The sequence below is a fragment of the Triticum urartu genome, chromosome 7 (assembly GCF_003073215.2).
Source record: "Triticum urartu cultivar G1812 chromosome 7, Tu2.1, whole genome shotgun sequence".
NCBI classification, from domain to species: Eukaryota; Viridiplantae; Streptophyta; class Magnoliopsida; order Poales; family Poaceae; genus Triticum; species Triticum urartu.
In genome coordinates this window covers 86,892,426-86,917,290 of record NC_053028.1, presented here as the reverse complement: position 1 = coordinate 86,917,290, position 24,865 = coordinate 86,892,426, and the positions used below count along the sequence as shown (strand labels likewise).

Sequence of the window (24,865 nt, the reverse complement as noted above, 5' to 3'; positions counted from 1 at the left end):
AAACTCAAGGAGAAGATGAAGCGTCTGTTCTGCCTTCAGGCTAAGAGCCAGTACAAGGCTCACAAGGAGGCCAAGATGGCTTGTAGTCATGACAAGGCCACTATGAGACAGGCCGGCCTTGAGGTTGCTAGTGGCTCTGAGGAGCGGATCACTTATGAGGAGTCTTGGACTAGACTGCACTGCCCGTGGTCTGACACTGAGGAGGACACCGAACTTCGCGCTTCTCCCCGTGCTGCAGAGGACTCTGAGGAGGAGGAGGAGCATGACTGGTGATGCCATGGAGATCTACTACCATCGTGTCTCGTGTCATCCCTTTCCCTTTGGTGTCTTGCTGCCAAAGGGGGAGAGTTAGGGATTTGCATTGGGTTTTGTGGTTGCGTGTTCATTCGTGTTCATGTTCATTCGCTTTCTTGTTTTGAACTCTGTTCGGCTATGAGTGAGACCATATGGTGTAAGACATATGTGCACTACCCTATATTATCTACTCTAGTCTCAAGTACTCTGTTATCTTGTGAGATGCATCATTACACGCACTTATATTATTGCTATCATGCTTGTCCTTGCTTAGCTATACTTGTTATTATTCTTATATGCGAGGATGTTGCCTGTCTATAAAATATAGGGGGATTTTGATCCCAAAGATGTGCACATAGCCTTTCATGCTAATTTCCTTGGTGCACGCCTTTAGGGGGAGCCCGTCTATATTTTGTAGGGAGTTGGTTTGCTTAATTTCCAGTTACTATATTTTTGTGCAAATCCCGTGTTGTCATCAGTCCACCAAACAGGGGGATATTGTTAGGGCATAATTTTCCCTGGTTTGTTTTGGTGATTGATGACAATACTCTTGCGAACTAATTGTGTGCATTAAGCTTTTCAGGTTATCTAATATAAGGGCACGATGAGATTGTTTCCCCCTCGAGGACTTCACTTTAGATGGATTATTTTCCCTCGTTTCTTTTCGGTGGTATTGAGTCATAGGGATAACCGTACTATCAAGAGGGGATCCGTTTCGGAAGAGTATGGGTGGAATCATCATGTACACACTCTCCTTGCACCCTCGCCTTCTTCCTGCTTCTTTGGAGTATCTGAGCTGTGCAAAACAAGGGGTGCTGAGTGCCAAACGGTAGTACCGTGGTAAGGGCAATAGTACCGCCTATCGGCGGTAGTATCGCTTGTTTGTGCCAATGGTACTACCGCCCCTGTTGTAGTCTCGATTTTTTCATGTCGGGTTTCCGTAAAGGACCACGCAGGGGAGCGGTAGTAGGGACGACAGTAGGGCGCGGTAGTACCGCTTATATTAGCGATAGTACCGCTCCTACGTCCGCTCCAACTGCCGCTCATCTCGCTGCCCTTCTTTGTTTTCCAGCGACTGTAGGGAGCGGCAGTAACGCTTATATTAGCAGTAATACCTCCCTAGTGAGTGTACATTTTCTCCCTCACCCCTGGTTGCCCTATTCCTGCTTGCCACAACGGTAGTACCGCTGTGGCAGCGGTAGTACCGCTCTGGCAACGGTAGTACCGTCCAGGTGCGGGCTGCGGGCTCCATAACGGTTGGATGTGTCCCCCACTATATAAAGGGGTCTTCTTCTCCAAGAAGACTTACCTCTTCTCCCCCGAAACTCCATTGTTGCTCCATAAGCTTATTTTCGCCCGATCTCTCTCCCTAGCCAATCAAACTTGTTGATTTTTTAGGGATTAGTTGAGAAGGCCCAGATCTACTCTTCCACCAAGAGAAATTTGATTCCCCCCCACTAATCCCTTGCGGATCTTGTTACTCTTGAGTGTTTGAGCACCCTAGACGGTTGAGGTCACCTCGGAGCCATATTCCATTGTGGTGAAGCTCCGTGGTTTCGTTGGGAGCCTCCAATTAAGTTGTGGAGAGAGCCCCAACCTTGTTTGTAAAGGTCCGGCTGCCGCCTTCAAGGGCACCATAGTGGAATCACGGCATCTCGCATTGTGTGAGGGCGTGAGGAGAATACGGTGGCCCTAGTGGCTTCTTGGGGAGCATTGTACCTCCACACCGCTCCAACGGAGACGTACTTCCCCTCAAAAGGAACGAACTTTGGTAACGCATCCTCGTCTTCACCGACTCCACTCTTGGTTATCTCACACCTTTACTTGTGCTAGCTTATCTGTAGTATATCCCTTGCTTGCTTGTGTGCTTGTTGTTGTTGCATCATATAGGTTGCTCACCTAGTTGCATATCTAGACAACCTACTTTGATGCAAAGTTTAAATTGGTTCCACCAAGCGCCCTCTTTCGTCCCGAGTTGGTTTCCTCCCTGACACCGGGTTCCACTGACCGCCAACATCCACCCTTCGCTGCCTGACTTCATCCGCCACCTACCGCCGCGACTACTCTTGTCTCCCAAGGAGCTTTTTCTTCTAGAGAAGTTTTTGCAAAGACGATTTGATGGCTTGATTACTCATCGACACTTCACCGCATCATGTGGCACAAGTGTCCTATAGGCAAGGCGGGTATTTTTTTACTAGGAAGTAGGGCGCACCTCCTAAGTATTCTTGCATAAAATGGTCTCATGTGACAATAAAACACGACACCAAAATGACTTGCGAGGCCAGATCGGTAGCTATAGGACACAACAATGCCCTTGTACATCAAACCTAGGAGTGTTTGTTAGAGCAATTCTAGCATAGTCGCCATGTGAGGCCAGATTTGGAGCCTGTTTCTTTTGTTCATAATAACTACCAATCAATTTGGCAACTCATATAAACAGTAACATAAGGAAGCTCATTAACAAGAGATTGCTGGAATTTTGTTTATTTTGGACCTAGCCCAATAGCAGTTTTATAAATTCCTAATAAATTCTAGAGGCCCATGCAGCCAATTCGTGCAAGGCAAGAGGTGGAACAAAAGTTTAGTCCCACATTGCTAGTTTAAAGGGAGTTGGACCTCTTTATAAGGGAGGTTCTTTCCCCACATGTATGAGCATGAGAACAAGAGGGACATTTACGCACACTCCTCCTCCGTCCGCCTCGACGCGACGCGACGCGACACGGGTTGCGGGAGTGAGCCGATGTCTAAATTTTTGCCACGCACGACGGGTATACGAAAGGTCACGTGGGAGTTGAAACGTTTTCTATCGCGGACACTGAATTCGAACGGCGCGCCTCTTCGGCCGCTGCCTGTTCGCTTCGTCTCCCTTCGTTGCTTCACCTCCCGCCGCAGCCTCTTCGCGTCCTTCTCCTGTGCATATATAAGTGAGGTCGCTCCTCTCCAGAGAGACACAACAGAAGCTCCTCTTCCTCTCGCCACAAAGTTCCGATCACTGCGTTGCTGCTACGTTCTTCCCCACCCCGTCTTGCAGCGTGCACTGCATATCGGGACAGTAGGCCTCCGGAACCGCACCTTTTGAGTCCCGTACGGGAGAAGGGTGATAAGGTTTTTGGGGAGCGCTCCGCGCGGCTACTGGCTTCTTCATCACGGACTCCGACGACTACTTCCCCGACGACGACTTCTTCCTCGACCTCCACGACCTCCTCGACGACATGGCAGGCGAGGACACCGACCCCAAGTCCAGCGCTTCTGCTGCTGCTGTCCCGTACGTGTTCTTCTCCTTTCTGTTAGAGGTCCTGCTGCAGTTCCTTGTTCTAGTATTTGCCCTACATATGTTAGACTCTATTTCATATATGCAACTTGCTATACTGGCTGCTCTAGATATGTTCAGTTACAGTTCATATATGAAGATGATGTTTACCTTCCCTTTGTCAAATCGCATGGCTTGTTTTGTCACTGTTATATTAGTCATGATTTATCTAATATTTCTGCTAATAAAATCATTTGGTAAATTGCTCATATTTCCAACAGAGGTCACACAAATATAACGAACTTTATCTTCCACATCAAACTCCTAACACATTTTGGTTTTCTTCAATCCTCTACAAAAATAAACTTCAGAATTCCTATCACTAACGATTACCAACATATTTTACCAAACATACAGACATCCAATTGATTGGTAACCAGTGAACCACATTGAGCATGGACTCATGCATGAGATGGACCGAGTAGAGTTGCAGACTTGCAAATTAGCTAATAGTATCTGGAGAAAACCAATGGCTCCATGTCGTAGAGGAGCACGAAATCCTCTAATGTTCAAATGTCCATGAAAGCACAATCCCCCAATTGTTCAAGTGCACCCCACTGCGGTTTCAATTTAGCATTACTGTGCTTCAAGTGCTCGAGTTGTCACGTAGGATGGCAACACTACCTGGCCGTTGGTTGTTCTTGTTATAAGCACTCAAATCATCCAGCTTCTGCAAAATCTTATGGGAAACTTTCTGCTTCCTATGCAAGCTCAACATGTAACCTAACTTAAACCCAAATTCAACATCCTACCTTCTGTTGAAGCCCTGGTATACGCATTATTTCTAGATTTATTTCAGGATTTTCGCCATGTGCTTTCAGTGGGAGAAGACATTCCCGTCAATAACAAGGCGTCTACGATGACTTCGTAAATCTCAACATGATACGCTGGCTCAATCTATCAAAGATACGGTAGGGTGTGCGTCTATACATTCATAGAAATAAGTGTATGCATGTATTTATGAGTGCTTGCGTCCGTACTATGATAGAAAAAAGTACCTTCTGCTTCAGCTATACGGCGTGGAGACCGGAGTATTTGAACAAGTAGGTTAGCATGGCTAACAAATACTAGATCTCCGTCAAATAAAACGACCTTCTGACTATCCAATAATTCATCAGAGTAGTCAGTAAAAACAAGTAAGTACTCTTTGACTCATCGGGAAGCCAACAGGCCACTAAGGGCATCTTCAGCCGCGTCCTCAGGAAGGCCTCCTCAGGCGTATTTTTTGCGCCGGCGCCGAAAAAAGGCCCAGTCGCGCCCCAGGAGCCCGATTTTCGCCGGCCTGGGCCGAAAACAGCGCCGGCAGACCCAAACCGAACCCGGCGCGCTGGGGGGCGCCCGGGGGCGCTGGGGCGAACTGTTTTTGCGCGAAAAAGCCGCGGGCCAGCCGCGTCAGGGACACGGCGGCTCGTCTTCCCCCAACTGCTTCGGTTCCCGCGGGGAATCAATGGCAAGGCTGCCGCCGGTCAGCCTTGTCGTTGATTCCTCACGGGCGGCGCGTCACGGGACGGCGCGCCGACGCCTCCCCTCCCTCGCACGCGTACACACGGGCGCGGAGCGGCTATAAAAGCCGGCGGTCTCTCGCCTGTGCCCACACCAGACTCGCCCCTCGCCACCGCCCAGCCCCTCTCTCTCCGTCTCCGTCTTCCTCTCCCGAGCGCCACCGGCAGCCCCTCTCTCTCCCTCTCTACCACCGCCGAGCCCGTCGCCATGGCAGAGCGCTTCCCCGGAGACGAGGCGGCGGCGAACGGCTTCGGCCGCCGTTCGCTCCGCGAACAGGAGTCCTGACTCCTGTTCCAGGCGAACATCCCGGCGCCGCCAGACTTGCGCGCCGGGCCGACGGGGTGGCGGCTCAACGACGGGGGAGTGCCCGTTCCCCCGTTACCCGACGCCGTGGCGAAGCCCAGGTACTTCGCCGAGGAGGTCGAGGTCGCGCGCGCCTCCCTAACCGACGGTGAGCGCTCCCTCCCCCAGTATGCCGCCGGCAATCACGCGGCTTAGGCGGCGTACTTCCAGCGCCGCCAGCAGCAGCGCTTGGCCTCCACCAACGACGCGCCGGTGGTCGGCGGCGCAAAGAACAGCGAGGGGCGCCGCCTGTGGTGGGGCGTCCCCGGCCGCACGCTGGATGACGTGCTGGCGTACCTCGACGGCGGCAACAACCCGCCGTTGACCTATCCTGCGACGAGGGCCGCCCCGTCGCAACACCGACGCGCATGGGCGCCAAGGAGGTTCGCCTCCTCCTCGTCTTCCTCCTCTCGCTCATCTTCCCACTCATCTGGTTCTCCGACGCTTCTCGGTGTCAAGGTCGAGCCCGCGGCGGAGACGCCAATCGGTCGGCGCACTCGCAGCGTCGGCATCGTCATGAACGAGGGCGGCCGGCGCGCCTCCTCCTCGTCGGCTCCTCCGCGCTTTGTCAAGCCAAAGATGGAGCCGGGGCTAGCGCTGGTGAAGACGGAGCCGGGGCTGGCGCCGGTGAAGGCGGAGTTCGACGACGACGACGCGGCCCTAGAATGGGCGCGCTAGGACTCCATTGCGACGGAGAAGGCGCGCCGGGAGAAGGAGAAGGAGCGCCAGCGCGCCGCCCTGCGCCGCTTCGAGGAGCGCCGACACGGCCGCGATGAAGACGGGGTCGTCGTCTTATGCGACAGTGACGACGACGATGACGCGCCGCCGCCAGTCCGCCATGGCGACGCCGGGCAGGGGTCCAGCAGGGGCGCCCGCGTCAAGGAAGAGAAGGCCGATGACGACGGCGGCGACGACTTCGGCCCCTTTCTTTTTCCGATTAGGTTAATGTAATGAAAATGCGCGAATTTCACCAAAATTTGCCATGTTTGACCGAAATTTAACTAGTTTTTATCATAACTTCGCCGAATGGTCCTTCTTTTTTTTATTTTAATACGCGCCTGGGGGCAGCCCTGGGGGCCAACGGCTGGGGACCGACTCGCCCCCAGGGCCATTTTTTGCGCCGGCTCACCCCCAGGCGGCGCTTTTAGACGCCCCCTGGGGGGCCAACGGCTGGAGATGCCCTAATGCTTCTTACTCCTCACCTCTCACCTAGGAGTATTTCTTCTCCGGGAGAGGTAGCAGGTGGCACATGTGACCAACACACCACTTTACACACCTGCCTCACCACTACCATGGCTTCCTCGGATGTTCCATCCTCTTCCTTCCACGCCGCATCCTCTTCCTCATGGTGTCCCGTAGAGCTCAATAGTGCTTGCTCACCCCGTCCCGTCGACTCAATCCCCGTCAACGCCGTCCGAGGCAGGGCGCCACCATCGGCCGGGCCATCAGCTATTGTCTTGTCTCTACGCAACAAGCAAGAGGTCAACGCAATCAGCGTGAGGCATGATATCCCAGAGGAGCTCACCCGGTTCCTTGCAGGCAACCTGCCCGTGTGTGCGCCGCCTGACGGCGCTGTCGGCGTGTACGCGGACGCGCTGGAGGCCGGGATGCACTTCCCGCTGCACGACTTCTTCCGCGAAGTGCTCCGGCACTTTGGCCTCGCGCCTAGCCAGTTCATGCCCAACGAGTGGCGTATTATGGCCGGATTCGTCGTGCTCTGCGACAACACCGGCGTGGAGCCGCCGCCTCTGGCCGTCTTCCGCCACTTCTTCTCGCTGCGCGTGCGGGGGGATGGTACCACTTCCAGGCTAAGGACGCCGCCGGGGGGCTCTTCACAAGGCCGCGGAAGGTCAAGGGCTGGAAAACATGATTCTTCTTCTTGACCTCGCCGGAGCAGTGGCAGTTCCCCGCGTGCGGGGCGGGCCCCCGCCCAAGAGTTCCACTGGTGATCCGCTGCTCACGGACGAGGAGAAAGCATTGGCGGAAAAGCTTCTGGGCGCAAACTTCTCCGCTCAATTACTCACACAGCCGCCGCCTGCTATTCGAATCGGAGGTAAGAGTTCAACACAAGGTAGTCTGCTTCTTCTTTGTTCAACAAGAAGAGGATACTGATGTCAGCGACAAGGAGCAAGGCACCGTCGACCCACAAGAACAAGCACAAGTGGTGGGCCGGCCCAAGAGGCAGCCTTGCCTACCGGCTCGGCTGGCTAGCCTGGAATGGGCCCAGGTGGGCACAATACTTAAGCAAGTCGACCCTGCGTGAGTAGCTGGCGAACGGCTGGCTGGAAAGTTGCTTTACTCTTTTCGTGTTGTAATAGTCTACCTCCTTTCTCCCGATCCCCATCCATGGATCCATGACATTGTAGCTCGAATTGATCGATAATGGAAGCTAGTTGAGATAATCGATGAGTGAGTGTTAACAATCTGGTATCATAGCCGTTCTTCCTGGAGTTTCCCCACCACCACCACCGCACTCGGCTGGCAAGTCGCCGACGAGCCAAAGCGATGGAGCAGATCTCGCCGGAGACGAAGGCGATCTACGAGCTCCTCCGCGCCGATTTCGAGGCCGCCCTCGCCAAGAGCACCTCTAAGCGCAGTGAGGAAATGGTGTCGGCGCTCGCGAAGCTAGACTCCAAACTTGACCAATTGTCGGGGTGACTCGAAGATGTGAAGCTGTCCCTCGGAGTCGATATCGACGAGCTGCGAGGAGAGATGGCCGCGGACCGCGGCGCTGCATCGTCGCCCGTGTCACCAACCTCGCAAGGTCACCCTTCGGCCTCCACCAAGTTCACGGTCCCGTCAAGCGGCACGGCGAGTCAGGAAGGGCTCCGACCGAAAGTGGATCCGCACCCTCACACGCCCAAGTACGTTCCTCCACCCGCACGAGGTATGCAGCAGGACCAAATTGTTCCCCGGCAGCCAAATCAGGCGCTCGAAAATTTTCGGCCCTTCGCCACAGATGCCTCTGGTTTCGGTCCCCGGATCGAGTTACCCAAATTCGCTGGATCTAACCCCAAGTTGTGGCAATCACGATGTGAGGACTACTTCAGATTCTGGAACACACCAGTGCACCAGTGGATTCCCTTCGCCACTGCTCTGTTTGAAGGAACAACTGCATGCTGGCTGGAGTCCGTCAAGGCATGCTCCGGCTGAAGCAGCTCGGTGGAAGCCACGCTGCTTCTCCGCTGAGATGGCGGGGTAGCTTCGGGGGAAGCTTCGGCAGTACGTTTGCTGCGATTTGCTTCTCGTTCCTCTATCGCTTGTACCCTTGCTTGCAGCGCCTGCATTTGGGTCTGCTGCAATTTTTCCTCCTCTCGTGGGATTTGTAACCGCCTGCGTCCAGAAACCCAACCTTCCACGAAATGGAGCCTGACGTGCCTCGTGTCTGTCCAGGGTGCTCAGGATTCCCGAGGGCCATTGTGAGCTCGTCGTTCTCTCTATCTGGAAAGAACGTCCCTTGCTGCGCTGATTCGATGTAGTGCTGAAGCTTCCTGACTGGTATGTCCATTTGATCGTTCGTCCAAATGCACTTCCCTGTTACAGGGTCCAAGGTTCCGCCATCCCCGAAGAACCAAGTCCGGCAATGGTCTGGCCAGTTAATTGTCTCTGGTTCGATCCCTTTATCAACCAGATCATTCTCAGTCTTGGCCCACTTAGGCCGGGCTACGAGGTAGCCACCTGACCCCGTGCGAAGGTGATGCTTCTTCTTCGCAGCATTTTGCTTGTTTGTCGCCGACATCTTCTTACTCTTTTCTGATGTCTTGTGGGCCACAAATGCGGGCCAGTGATCTCTGATCTTCTCATATCCGCCCTTGAATTCTGGTGTCTCTTTATTTTCGACAAACTTATTCAGCTCTTTCTTCCACCTCCTGAATAGTTCTGCCATCCTCTTAAGAGCAAAAGACTTGATTAATTGCTCTTTAACTGGCTTCTCTGGATCATCCTCTGGCGATAGGGTGAAATTTGACTTCAGCTCAGTCCAAAGATCATTTTTCTGCATATCATTGACATAAGACACCTCAGGGTCTTCTGTAGCCGACTTTAACCATTGCTGGATGCTGATCGGGATCTTGTCCCTAACCAAAACCCCGCACTGAGCAACAAATGCGCTCTTTGTCCGGAGGGGTTCAATCGGTTGGCCGTCGGGCGCGATTGCTATGATCTCAAACTTTTCATCTGAGCTCAACTTTTTCTTCGGGCCTCGTCTCTTTACCGAAGTTGTGCTCGATCCGGAGGGCTAGAAAAAAGAACAAAGACTTAATTAATATGTGTACATACCAAAACAATGAATGCATCAATTAGCTAGTCAGCAGAAGCTTAACTAATATATATACCTGGCCGGACTCGGTTCGGTCACCGGAGACGTCATCACGGTCTCCTTCTTGCACCGGCATTGGGTCACCAGAGCCGTCCTCACGGTCTCCTTCTTGCACCGGCATTAGGTCACCGGAGCCATCATAATCATAGCCAGTTGCTTCCAGACCATAGGTGTCGTTGAGAAACAACGAGCAGACGGCATCACTTCCTCGTGCGATTATGTCCCCCAACAACTCTTCTTGTACTTCGTCTCGGGCGGTGTCCATAGTTTCTACAAATAATGACAACATGGCAATTATTATTCAAACATGACAGATGGATATATTAGTGGCAAACATAGAACTAATATTAATTAGTGGCATCGACGCTGCTTCTTTAGGGTTTGGGGTGGCCTCGACGCTGCTTCTCTAGGGTTTGGGGTGGCCTCGACAACGCTTCAAGGATAAAAAAAAGAGGAAGAAGAAGAAAAAAAAAGAAGAAGAGGAAGAAAAAAAAAGAGAATGTTCCACGAGGAGGGTTTTTATATGGAGTACATATTAATCTTGCAAATGCTGTGGTGCTGCCATGTAGAGGTTCTGAAATGGATGCCTGCACAAGGTTAGTATATATGTGGTTCTGAAATGGCTTATATCTTTCCCGCAAAAAAAGAAAAAAAAAGAAACTGCTTATATGTGCCTGCCAGGTTGACGAAATCTTCAAGTTGGTGCTACTTGAACTCTGAGCCTACCGAATGTTCAATTGCTTTCTTCTAACAAGACATTCTCCATGCACGGGGTATCCGGTGCATGCATCCACCGTCTGATCATTGCTTTTAGGTTCATGACATGTTTTTCGATTTATGGCAACATTTGTCTTGTTTCAATGTACTTACATAGTCGATGATAAAGGGTTCCCCTCAGGGGCGGGCCCAGGAATTCAAGACCGTGTATTCAAAATTTGAAAACTTTTTTGGAGGCGTACAACCTTCCTTTAACGGCATAATGATACCAAGTCTCGGTATGAATGACATATTTTCTAATCTTCCTAATCTTCAAGCGCATTGCATCCATCTTGATCTTGTGATCATCGACGACATCCGCAACATGCAACTCCAATATCATCTTCTCCTCCTCAATTTTTTTATTTTTTCCTTCAACAAATTGTTTTCTTCTTCAACTAAATTTAACCTCTCGACAATAGGGTCGGTTGGCATTTCCGATTCACATACATCCTACATAAATAAAATCTATGTCACGTTGGTCGGCATAATTTTCATAAACAATAAATGAACCAATAGTTATAAAGATAATATATATACCACATCCGAATCATAGACAGGACGAGGGCGACGGGGGCGGATACCAAAATCATCGCACTATATAAGATGCAATAATAAAAGTAAGAAAATAATACAAGTATCTATGTAAACATACAAGTAAGAATATTTTTCTTTTCAGAAAGAAGATAAGAACAAGAGGCTCACCACGGTGGTGCCGACGATGAGCTCGGCGCGGGTGATCGACGGTGGTGAAGACGGGGACGGGGCGTGACGGACCGCTAAACCTAGACAAATATTATGGAAAATGAAGCTTGGAGGTCGAGCTTGGAGAGGAGAAAGCTTAAGTAGTGTGGCTCGGGCATTCCATCGAACACCTTGTGTGCATAGGAGGTGAGCTAGAGCACCCCCAAGCCCTCTCCCCCTCGGCCAGAGAAAAACAGAGCACTGGGGTGCTCTGCTCGCGAGCGAGGGGTATATATAGGCACCTCATTGGTCCCGGTTGGTGACATGAACCGGGACTAAAGAGGAACCTTTGGTCCCGGTTCAAGCCACCAACCGGGACCAATGAACCTTTAGTCCCGGTTCATGTCACCAACTGGGACCAATGGTGGTGGGCCAGGAGTGAGGCCCATTGGTCCCGGTTCATCCCACCAACTGGGACCAAAAGGTCCAGATGAACCGGGACCAATGGCCCACGTGGCCCGGCCGGCCCCCTAGGCTCACGACCCGGGACCAATGCCCACATTGGTCCCGGTTCTGGACTGAACCGGGACTAATGGGCTGATCTGGCCTGGACCAAAGCCCTGTTTTCTACTAGTGGCAGAAAACAATGCTGCAGACTCCTTGTCCAGAAAACCACACGCACCCTCTGAAACCATGCCTGAATTGTTCCCTATCTCTACTGTCCAACCAACTTGGCTTGGTGACATTGTGCTTAGTTACTCACAAGACAAGTTTTGCACTGACATGCTACAAAAGCTTTCTTCTTCTGGGGGGTATGACAATAAATTCTCATTGAAGTCTGGCTTGCTATGAGTGGACAAGTGTATCTAGGTTGGTGCTGATACAAAATTGCAACACACTATTGTGAATGCTTTCCATGACAGTCCAATTGGAGGCCACTCAGGATTCCCAGTCACTTTTAAGCGGGTCAGGCGGCTGTTTCGTTGGCAAGGGATGTGATGTTTCATAAAACAGTATGTCCAAAACTGCATCATATGTCAGCAAGCAAAACCTGAACGAGTACCTTACCCGGGTTTGTTGCAACCCTTGCCTGTTCCTGAATTACCCTGGGAGATGGTGACTATGGATTTTGTCGAAGGACTGCCGGTTTCTGAACAATATAATTGCTTGATGGTGATCATTGACAAGCTTTCTAAGTATGGCCATTTCGTTCCCTTGCACCACCCATTCACTGCAGTTACAGTGGTTGAAACTTTTCTCAACACAGTCTATCGATTGCATGGGATGCCTCGTTCAATTGTCTCGGACAGAGATCGCATATTTACAAGTCAATTCTGGAAGGAACTTTTTCAGAAAGCTGGTGTAATGTTGCGTATGAGTACAGCGCGTCATCCTCAATCGGATGGATAGACAGAGCGAGTTAACCAACAGGTGAAATGTTTCCTGAGGTGCTTTGTTAGTGCTCATCCCTCTCGCTGGGCTAAATGGATACCGCTGTGCGAGTACTGGTATAATACGAATTGGCACTCAGCCACAGGCAAGACACCATTTGAGATCATCTATGGGCACGAACCGCGTCACTTTGGCTTGACAGCGGAGGCTACCGTGAGTTCAACGGATCTGCAACAGTGGCTAGACGATCACCAAGTTATCCTGGGTTCAGTGCGTCAACATCTGCTAAGGGCGCAACAGCGCATGAAAACACAGGCCGATAAGCATCGTTCTGAGCGGGTGTTCGAGGTGGGTGACTATGTTTTTCTGAAGCTACAACCATATCTTCAGTCGTCTGTTGCTCCGAGGGCAAATCACAAATTGGCTTTCAAATTCTATGGTCCCTTTGAAGTGGTCGAGCGCATGGGCGAGGTAGCCTATCGTTTGGCATTGCCGGCCACCAGTCGTGTGCACCCGGTGTTTCATGTCTCGCTTCTGCGGAAAGTGCTCGGCTCGACACATGAGGTATTGCCCCAGCTTCCTTCACCTGATATGCAATTTCAGACTCCAGAACAGATATTGCAACAGCGGGTGGTGCATCGAGGCTCAAATAATCTGGTCCAAGTGCTCGTGAAGTGGAGCAACACTCCTGTTGAGATGGCAACATGGGAAGACAAGGTGCAGCTCAAGCAAAGTTTTCCTTGAGCACCGGCTTGGGGGCAAGCCGTCTCTAACAGGGGAGGGATTGTCAACGACAAGGAGCAAGGCACCGTCGACCCACAAGAACAAGCGCAAGTGGTGGGCCGGCCCAAGAGGCAGCCTCGCCTACCGGCTCGGCTGGCTGGCCCGGAATGGGCCCAGGTGGGCACAATACTTAAGCAAGTCGACCCTGCGTGAGTAGCTGGCGAACGGCTGGCTGGAAAGTTGCTTTACTCTTTTCGTGTTGTAATAGTCTACCTCCTTCCTCCCGATCCCCATCCATGGATCCATGACATTGTAGCTCGAATTGATCGATAATGGAAGCTAGTTGAGATAATCGATGAATGAGTGTTAACAACTGATATCTGTGTTGTGTACTTGTGCATACATGCTAGGAATCAATCCATCTGCTGACGAGATGACTGAGAGCATGCCGGCGGCACGGGTGATTTTGCGGTCGTCCGGGAGGAAGAGGAAGCTGGAGGAGGCCAACGCAAATCAGGGAGTGCCAGCGGTGAAGTCGCCGCCTGCAGCCCATGGGCGCATGGCCGGCACGGAGGCTGCGCGGGAGGCGTTGCAGGGCATTCTCGCGGCGTCGCAGGGGTCGGTGTTCGCGGCGGCGAAGCCATCCGACGTCGTCGCCCTGAGCCACGAAAAAGTGCTGCAGGTTTGGATGGAACATAACTCAATGTGTGCATCCTAGCATGTCTTCGAGTTGTCTAATTCTTGGTGATGCACGCAGGGTTTGAAGTACGCATGTTTCATCCTCGGGCGCACCATGGACCTGCAGCAGAAGGTGACCGCACGGGAGCGCGAGGATTCCGCGGAGGCTGCGGTGTTGCGGCAGGAGCTGGAGAGGGTGAAGGCCGAGCTGGCCGAGGTCAATGTCGCGGTTGGTCAGGTGGAGCTGGAGAACGCCGAGGGGCTGGCGGTGCAGGAGTTCCTTGCCTCCGAGGAGCACGCCGTCGAGCTCCAGGGCTACGATGCGAAGGGGTACGAGCGCGGTGTCGAGGACACGAGGATCGTCATGCTCCGGCACTATCCGCACCTCGACGGCAGGCGGTTCCTCGTGCCGCTGGAAGGGCCTCATTGATTGTATCGTTGTATCGTTGATCGATCCTTTTAGAATCGGAGCTATCCTGAAATGTGGTATTATCTGAAGCACTCTGTAGTGCGGATCTGTCGTGGAGCCCATCAAAACTACTCGTATTTAGCTCTTTATTTTCTTTTGAAAAAACCAAGTACATTGTACGAAGGCCCAAATGCTCAACTTAGACAACGCTTGGAGAAGATCGAAGTTGCCAATACGGCAATATTTAGTAGGCGCCGAGCCTATGATTTTCATCATCTTTTAAACATGCAACTTGTCCATCTACTCTCTTTTTCCGGTTTATAAGGCTTAAAATCTTAGTTTTTTATTTTATAAGGCTTAATTTGGTTGTTTCCCATCACAAATTTAGATTTTAAAGTGCATTAAATCATTTCATGCAAGTATTAATAAAAAATTAGCCAATGCATGTATTTTATGCATGCATGCATTACAATTAATGCATTGGTAAACATAATTTTTTTTTTAAAAAGAGAGCATCAATTGGGTACTTTTGCAAACTACAAAAAGTATTCCACCATTAACCATCTACCTTGGTTGGTGAGATTTTTGAATTGAGCCCTATAAACCGGAAATAAGGAAGTATCTATCTTCTATATATACCTATACTAATTAGTCACTTCCTATAAATTCCCACATTAATCAGCAATCATAGTCTATCTTTCCCACGTCTCTCTCTCGAGCTCTCATCTCCCTCTTCCTCTCAGGTTTCTCTTCATCCCCACGTGGACAATTCTGCTGATCCTACCTTCATTGTTTATCTTATCAGAGATCTTGCAGGAATCAACCCACCTACCTCTCCTTATTCGTCTCCTCTGCTCGGTCCTCAATAACGAGGTCTTTAAATCTGAGATCGCCTACGTCTAAAGCATATGCTCCTCCTGCCGGTTTGGATGACGGTCATATAATAGGATAGGCAATTAGTGATCCTATCTTTTTATGCCAGCCGGTTGTGGCTTTCCTATTACTTTTTAGCTCTTTGTGAGCCTTTTTTCGTTCTTTGTTCGAGACATGAAGATTTGTGTTGAACCTTTTGCTTATTAATATATGGCCGTATGCATCGTTCTGATGCGGAGGCCGGGGATCACCCCCTTTTCGAAAAAAATGCTCCAACCTGTCGGTCGCTGTTGTAGATCCATTGGAGTAACCTCCTACGTGTGGTGGTTTTCCTGGCCTCATTACCTTGGCTAATGATCAAAGCCTCACCTTCTGGCGGTTTCGCCACACTATCCTGCTTGCTCAAGATCGCAGCCACCGTCTTCGCCATCGGCCTGGTACGAAAGAGCACTCTGAAATTAGATTCTTTTTTCCTCGCATGTGGTGTTCTGGCAACAAAACTCAAATTATCTGTTTATAGTTACACATGATTACGTAGAGGTAGCCTTGCATTGATATATAATAAGAAACTTATTGCCGCATTGCTTCAAAGATTTTTTGACTGAAATAAATCATGGCCGCCATCTACTTCGGTTTGTGTGCTTTTGGTGTTGTTTCGGTGTAGTTTCTAGCAGAGGCATTACTTTCAGTGGCCAGGCCGAGAGATGGATCACCAATACCGTCAGAAATTATCATGAGGTGACCAATACATAACAACTCATGTTGGCTTCGTCTCCCGCCTTGCATCTGCCTTGGCAATGGCAACCAAGATGTAATGCCTTTGAGTTATGCTGCTCTTGTAGCGCTAGCCCTCTGGATTGATTGGATATCAAAGGATACGTATATATTAATACAATAAATTACATGCAGAGTTGCAGACTAAGTTTGGTAAAAAGGGAATTTCAGTCATACATGCTATATTTATGATGATGAGTGCACCACGGAAATCGAGCTTAAAGGGACGGATCCAAGGGCTCACCTGCTACTAAACAAGAGGACTACCAATGAAGTGGAGTGGTCAAAGACTCGAACTGTGGTGATTCTGGAGTTTCTCAAGATGTTTTACTGAGTTCTCTTGCGTGGATGATCTCAGTTTTTGTTTACTCCTTTAACTGTACTTGTAGAGTTGCTGCAAGTTGGTCGATATAAGGATGTTCTATGTTTTTCATTTTCAATGAAATATGCATCGTATCAGGCCTGAGGGCCTTTTGATGGAAACATAGTTACCCTCATGAGTTCACTCAGTGGCATTATTGTATAACAATCCAGCTCAATTCAGTATAATTGTATCCGAATGCACATCCATAATTATTGTAGTAGAATGTAGTTCGTAGTAAGTTTCTACAATCTTGCACCACAAACCATATGTACATGTTCTCTACACTCTTCCAATGAAGTTTTTTTTCCGCAAATGTCCAATGAAGAAATTCTGATCATATATCCTTCAAAATATCCATTCTTATTCATTAGGCACACATAAGTATAGGTAAATCACACATGCATTCAATTAGATTTAGTTTTGTTTCATGTGCATGAGCTTTCACTTCTTTTATCTTGGTGTGCATTTCATTATCCTCCTTAGCATAACTAAAGTTCTGTCCATTGTGAGGGAGATCAAAATTCCTGCTGTGATTGTGACTGTTGCTATCTAAAGTCCATTGCATCAACAAAACATTCAGTTGGGTGGGTTTTTTGTTCTTCAGTTACATACAAATTTCTCTTTGCGTTCAAACTTCATATAATTAAATTTTTACCACCTAGCCTTCAATGCCACTGCTTCTTGTGGTTGTTCTTGGCAAACGGCCTCTCCCAGTGCCTCATGCTGCTCCCTGGCTCGCGATACTGTGCTTTACCCCTCATCGCATCGTGCAGATTGTGCGCCTCCACGACGTCGACTTTCTTGGACTACATCTTTAGTGCGGTGCCTCTCCTTGGATCCCGATGCCAGTTTTGACATTGACACTGGTAAGCAACCTTCTTCAATTTGAAATTAGAGGTGCACTTTTTTTACCCGTGCCGCTTGGAAGACGAGTCTTAAGTACGCTGTGACCACAGGCTGTTGATACCACATAAGGCAATTTACATTCAGTCTGAGCTCCTAAGAGATTTTCTAATCATACGAGTTATATCTATAGCCATGGAGAATGTTAATTCTGTAAAAGCCTGTAGCATAGTGACGTTATTGGTACGTAATATTTTCTCCGTTCCAAGTAAAACTGGAACATACAAATTTTGTTTATGTATTGTTGTCCAGCAAGATTAATACCTGATCCCCGACAACATATTTTCGTTCACCATACTGTGTGATGCTGTGGATAGTTAAATTTTTATAATGTATAGTTACAATAGTATCAGTTTATACGAAACTAATGGGCTTAATTCTTGCTGCCAATTTACAGAAGGTCCTATCATACAAACATTCTAATGATCAAGTTCCGTACATTCCATTTTTTTCATTATGTTGTTTCATCTTAATTAGGACTCTGGCCTTTATGCTTTGGATGTTGCCCTTTATCCTTTGCCATATTCTGGCTGTTTAGTACACGCTAGATATTCTAAAAAGTCATAATATTTTTTGTTCTTTTAAACTGTCTCATTTGTGGAGATCTTGCATCACTGGTGATGCCTCTCGATACCAATTCCACTACTTCCTTCCAGTGAAGTGAATGTTGGACATTGCAATTATCTGCACATTTGAAGCTAAATTAATGCTTCTTTTGTAATTCATCTATGCTGAGAAATTGAACACCATTGGAAATTTAAGTTGTATTGGATTGATTTACTATATGGGTAGTCGAATATAGTTATTACATAGCGTTCTTGCAACAAAATGACTTGCTTCATCAAATAGTTTTGAATGTCAATTAAGCCTCCCAAACAAATGTTTGATAAATTCCCAGCTAGGGCAATCAAGTATTGGTTCCTAATTTTTTTGCAGAGTTTAAAAGAAATGACTACTTGAATTCAAATGCATGCACCATGTAATTTGTGGATTTACTCCGATAGATCAAAGGTATTTTCTGAAACAAATCTTCCACTATATATTTTTTTGACTGAACCTTCCACTACATTTTCATTGTAGTATTCCTATGACAAGTAAAAAAAGATTCATATTGTTTGGTTCATAGAGATGTAGCTCTAAATTATAAACCTCTTGAATTACCTTAGAAGAAAATAATAGCGTTATATTGCTATCACCATGACACGTGATCTAAATTTATAAATAGACAGTGTCAACACTATTTTGACATGTTTTCATTTTTCCAAAGTATATTACTCACCAAGTTTCTTCTACTCAACATCGCTATCCTTGAAAAATATTGATATGCACACAAGTAGAAACTTTACCTGAACTTCTCCACGAAATCGACAATTGGATAACTACAAATAGGCTTTCCGAATAGTAATGGTTCAACATATGTGGCTCTAAGTTTTAGAATCCAAGTACGTATATATTTAATCCAATATTAATAATGATTTTTAACATGGAAGCTAGCCCGTGCAGGTGCACAGGTTGACGACTAGTGTCAATAATTCTTCACCGACCTCATAGGTTATGTTTGAAGCCGTGAGAAATACATCCTTCCATCTTTTGCGTATTAATTTCTTCAATGGTTTTTCTTAAACAACATGTTTTCTTTTCATGCTGCAATGCCGGTATTGTTAGAAATCAAAATTTGAGCATGCAAAACACATCCCAACTACAAATACTTTTATGATTTCAGGTTCAAGTCACTCTTAAGCAAACACATAATTCATCAAAAGTCACATTTGCTTCTGTTAAGAACTTTTGGGCTTCGTGCCTCTCCGTCGCCCTGTCGCTCATCACCATGTTGCTCGACATCATAGCACACACCCTATCCTCTCTAGTCGCCACACCATGCTCCTTCTTTTCTAGCTAGCAATCCACGCAACTCCAAGTGAAAATAAACCTTGCATTTTGGACAAATACATAATACAAAAATTCACATGAAGCATGATGCCACATAATAATAACAATATAGAGCTCAAGCTTCTTGACCATTAATGCGGAAAATATAACATAGTCATACTGGAACAAGACAACATATCAATACTTATTGTTTTCCACTGGGATTATGTCCGTTAGAGTCTTCTCACATGTGAAGAAAATCTTTTATACATCAGCACATTCAGCGGGAAATAAAGTACCTGCAGAGAGCATTAGGTTTACAACCTTTGAGCAGTTCTTTTTAACTAACCTTTAAGCAGATTTAGATAGATAGTATGCAAAAGTAAAATTTGAGTCCTCGTGTGCTTGTCATGACACGCATGGACTTCAAAGGTATAACAGAGGATAATATTCAGTATGATAAGCAGTGTAAAAGAGGTTATCCCTCTGTAACGCTCTCGATGCGGCTATATCTCCCACGTGTCGAAGCACGACTTAGAGGCATAACCGCATTGAAAGCAATGTCGCAAATGAGGTAATCTTCACAACAACCCATGTAATGAAATAGGGGAATAAGAGGTACATAGTTGGCTTACAATCGCCACTTCACACAATACATGAATAAAGCATTACATCATCCAGATACAATCAAGGTCCGACTACGGAACCAAAATAAAAGAAGACTACCCCAAATGCTACACAGATCCCCGATCGTCCCAACTGGGCTCCACTACTGATCAACTGGAAACGGAAACAACATAACGAACACGATCTTCATCGAGCTCCTCCTTGAGCTCGGTTGCGTCACCTGCACGGTTTCATCGGCACCTGCAAACTGGTTTTGGAAGTAATCCGTGAGTCACGGGGACTCAGCAATCTCACACCCTCGCGATCAAGACTATTTAAGCTTATAGGTAGGGAAAGGTATGTGAGGTGGAGCTGCAGCAAGCACTAGCATATATGGTGGCTAACTCACGCAAATGAGAGCGAGAAGAGAAGGCAAAGGCACGATCGGCAAACTATGATCAAGAAGTGATCCTAGAACAACCTACGATCAAGCATAACATGAGACCGTGTTCTCTTCCCGGACTCCGTCGAAAAGAGACCATCACGGCTACACACGCGGTTGATGCATTTTAATTAAGTTAAGTTTAAGGTTTTATACAACCGGACATTAACAAATTCCCATCTGCCCATAACCGCGGGCACGGCTTTTGAAAGTTCAAAGCCCTTGCAGGGGTGTCCCAACTTAGCCCATCACAAGCTCTCACGGTCAACGAAGGATATTCCTTCTCCCAAGACAACCCGATAAGGCTCGGAATCCTGGTTACAAGACATTTTGATAATGGTAAAACAAAACCAGCAAATCCACCCAGATGTGCCGACAAATCCTGATAGGAGCTGCACATATCTCGTTCTCAGGGCACACCGGAGGAGCCAGACGTCGGGTAGGCCAGCGCAGAGTTGCCCCTGATAGCCCCGGACATCGCTCAGTTGGACCAACACTTAGAGAAGCACTGGCCCGGGGGGTTAAAATAAAGATGACCCTTGAGCCGGCTGACCCAAGGGAAAGAAAAGGCTAGGTGGAAAATGGTAAAACCAATGTTGGGCCTTGCTGGAGGAGTTTTATTCAAGGCAAACTGTCAAGGGGTTCCCATTATAACCCAACCGTGTAAGGAACGCAAAATCAAGGAACATAACACCGGTATGACGGAAACTAGGGCGGCAAGAGTCGAACAAAACACCAGGCATAAGGCCGAGCCTTCCACCCTTTACCAAGTATATAGGTGTATTAATTAAATAAGAGATATTGTGATATCCCAACAAAATATCCATGTTCCAACAAGGAACAAACTTCAATCTTCACCTGCAACTAGAAACACTATAAGCGGGGCTGAGCAAAGTGGTAACATAGCGAAGCAACGGTTTGCTAGGACAAGGTGGGTTAGAGGCTTGACATGGCAATATGGGAGGCATGATAAGCAAGTGGTAGGTATCGTAGCATAGGCATAGCAAAAGAGCGAGCAACTAGCAAGCAAAGATAGAAGTGATTTCGAGGGTATGGTCATCTTGCCTGAGATCCCGCAAGGAAGAAGAACGAGTCCATGAAGAAGACAAACGGACGAAGACGAACGAATCCTCACAAACATGATGTTATCGGAACTAACCCGAAGAAGCAACACCGGAAAGAAGCAAACAACATAGTAAACAACCACCACAAGCATGGCATGATGCACAACCAATTATGATGCATGTCCGGTTTAAAGAGGCATGGCATGGCAAGGTGCACAAACAAAACTACAAGTTAAGTGGAGCCCAATATGCAACGAGTTGCATATTGATGGAACACCACATCAATTATTTAGTTCTCTCTCGGTTATGTACTCACCAATGTTAAATGTTGTTAAGCATGTCAAGAGGTGAAACAAAAGTAAACTACACAATCTAAGCAATTTAAATGGGGCCGGATATAACAAACAACGAATCCGGTAAATCCCCATATGCATTTAGCAATTTGAAGCAAACAACAATTTTAAACATTCTTGAAGTTGTTATGACATTCAAGTTTTATGCAATAGTTATGAATAAGTTGATAAGAGCATATTAAGAAGCATTTGTCATCGTGGCGGAAATAAAAGGGGTGCCACGGCGACGATAACGAAACAGTGCCACGGCAACGTTCCGGTTCCGGTAACTCGGTTGAGATACCGATGCAAAGGAGAAGTGTGCGGATGCGTGCAAAAGATGGTGGGGCGCTCCCAGATTCCGGGTGTCCCATGAGGCGACGATGGTGACAAGGCAAAAGAGGGGCAACGTGCACTGACAATTCAAGCACGGAGCAAGCACGAGCATCTCATAAATCACACAAGCTTTCGTTCACGGCCGTCGTCTCGACGTTATACCTTCGAAGCATGCATTATCGGAACGGATCGAGTTCGGCGGTAGGGGTACACGTGTCGAAGGGGAAGTAGTTGTTCACACGACGGTAGTTGAACTTGACGTTTGCATTACACGGGTCTTCGGCGACGGTGGTCGTACATGGTTCGGAGTGGTACTTGCATCTTCGGACTTGTCAGTCTCGATTCTTGCGACGGTAGCGGTATACGTCTTGTTTTCGGAGAGGTACTTGGGGTCATTTGAACTTGTCGGTCTCGTCATCTTGAAGGGGTGCTAGACGTTCTTAGCGATTCCGAAGACGACGGTAGAGGTACACTTTTTGTAGGGGTACTTGTCGGATCCACGGCGACGGTAGAGGTACAAACGTTCTCGCGGTACTTGGGTCGTCGTGGAACTTGGCGCTTGCGGTATTGATAGCTCGAAGGGGTACTTGTCGTGTCCAAGGTCTCCGACCGTAGTGGTACTTGATGATACGGGTAGTCGAGCTTGACGTTAATCGCAACAACAAGTGGGTGTGCAAGATGACAGTGGGGCGTCGCGGTCGTCCACTACTGCGGACAAGGCAAGCAGGGAAGCGGCGATAGTTGCTGGTTGTTGGCAGAGGACGGACGGAGCAGAGGAGCTCCGGCAAACATGCAGTAGAAGCTAGCAGGGTCCAGGGGGAGCTCCTGCAGGGTGCAGCCGCAGCGAGGGGCGGCCTCCGGGCATTGTGGTCGAGGTAGACGAAGAAGGGCGCGACGGAGATGGACGGCGTCAGTGAAGATGCAGGTGCGGGGTCGCTGGAGTTGACCTCTGGTGGCACCGCGGGAGACGCAGGCGCAGCGTCCTGGCAAGGCGACGGCGCGGAGGAGGGCCGACGAGGAGCGATGGAGAGGGACGCGTCAGAGCATCTGCAGGGCGAGGAAGAGGCCGGGCGTCGGGTCTGGTGGTGCGGCACGAGGAAGGAGAGGCCGGCAGGGGCGTGGCCATGGCGAGGCTTGGCTGCTCGCGCGCTAAGGCGAGGTGGAGAGCTTCGAGCTCGGCTGCCTCTGGCCATGGAAGACGGCGGCACTGCTCGCTGGTATTGAAGATCGAGTGGGAGGAGTGCCCTGCAGGAAGGAACGAGAGGGGGGTCAAACGAGAGGTGAGGAGGGGAGATGGGATCGGGCTAACGCCAGGGGTGCGAGGCGTGGGCTTCTGGCGGCGCTGGTGGGAGGACGAGGGAAGGGAGTGGGGATCGGGGAGATGGTGGGTTCGGGCGCACTAGGGTTAGGATGGGGTAGGTGGCTTTGGCCTTGGGCCGGGCCAGGTGTGAGGGCGCCGGCTGGGCTTTCTCTCCCTCCCTACTCAACATGCTTTTCCAAAAAAACAAGACAGAAAAAGATAAAGAAAAGAAAGAGAAGGTAGGGGCGGAATCTAGGCACGAGGAAAATTTTCCCGGACTCTTAAAAATATGCATGGTCCGAGAAAATTAGAAGTGGCAAGATCGGAAGATATGAATTGAAACTCATTTGAGTTTAATCAAATGGTTTGAACTAGGGCTAGGGTTTTGAAGTGCCCAGAAATGTTGAGAATTTAGGTGGAGCTCGGGGAAGTGACGAAAGAAATAACAGGACAAGTTTGGGGACCAAACTTGAAGCAGAAAGGGGCATGTGATAAATTGCAAGTGTGTTATAGGTGATTCCGAAAATGGAATATTTAATATAGCTCCCTAATATCAGGAGGATATGTTATAAAGAGAATCACCATGTGAATTCCCTCGATTTAAATGGATCAAAGATCCATGCCATTTATTTAGATGAGATGCAAAAGATTTATGAGAAGATGGCATGATGACATGATGCAATGCAAAAATAAAAGGGCAGGCACAAATGAAACACACCGCGAAACCTGGAAACCCTGGAAGGCATTTGAAGCTCCGGACTTAGGGCGTCACACCCTTAGCCATTTTTTAGCATAGAGGGAAGTACAAATGTTGAGCAAAAGTGGAACGTTGATACTTGTTCCTACTTCGTTATAGGACTCACAGCATGGTTCTTTGTGTGTGATGTGGATATGGTCAGCTGCACATATCAAGGTGTGAGTACTTCATGACTTCCTTGTAAGATGTTTGGGAAGCGTTAAACCCTTTTCTCGGGCCGCATTATATATATATTGATAAAACCGTGGCTTGCAAGATAGATCGATTGAAGGATCGTTACAGAGAGAAGGTCAGTTGGAAAGGGAAACAAAAGAAGAGATAAAGAAGGATACAAAGTTAAACAGGAGTCCTATCTCTATACAACTATTTCAACACTCCTCCTCAATTGTCTTTGTTGGGTGGGCGGACGGCTTTTAGCCTGCGCGTCGTCTTTGTGCTAGTTTGAGCATGAGGGGTCCATCGGCAGGGCCTGTATGCCAGACCCGCTTTGTTGGACCGGTGTTTCTTTGCGTGATTGCCTGCGTCCTTCTTGGTGTCGTCCCGATCACCGGGGAGGTCGGCCTCCGTGTGTTAAAGTTTGGTGACCTTCGCTTCGTGAGCGTTTTTGGGGTCGCTGGAGATGGTGATGATGTCGTTTGATCCCGGCATCTTGAGCTTCATGTAGGCATAGCAGGGTATGGCCATGAACTTGACTAATGCCGGTCGTCCTAGCAGTTCGTGGTAGCCCCCTTTAAATGGCACTACTTCGAAACAGAGCTTCTCGGCGTGGAAGTTTTCTTCTGTGTCGAATATCACTTCCAATGTGATATGGCCGAGTGGCTTGGCCTTCTTCGTCG

The 24,865-nt window shown here is 48.6% G+C and overlaps 1 protein-coding gene across 1 annotated transcript; it reads left to right on the top strand.

Moving 5' to 3' along the window:
- Nucleotides 1-13,562: 13,562 nt before the first annotated feature.
- On the top strand, nucleotides 13,563-14,615 carry LOC125525563. Its single transcript, XM_048690570.1, has 2 exons — nucleotides 13,563-14,004; nucleotides 14,080-14,615. Exons 1-2 carry the CDS (start codon nucleotides 13,726-13,728, stop codon nucleotides 14,428-14,430), a joined length of 630 nt encoding a protein of 209 aa, XP_048546527.1. The 5' UTR covers nucleotides 13,563-13,725; the 3' UTR covers nucleotides 14,431-14,615.
- The last annotated feature ends 10,250 nt before the right edge of the window (nucleotides 14,616-24,865 follow it).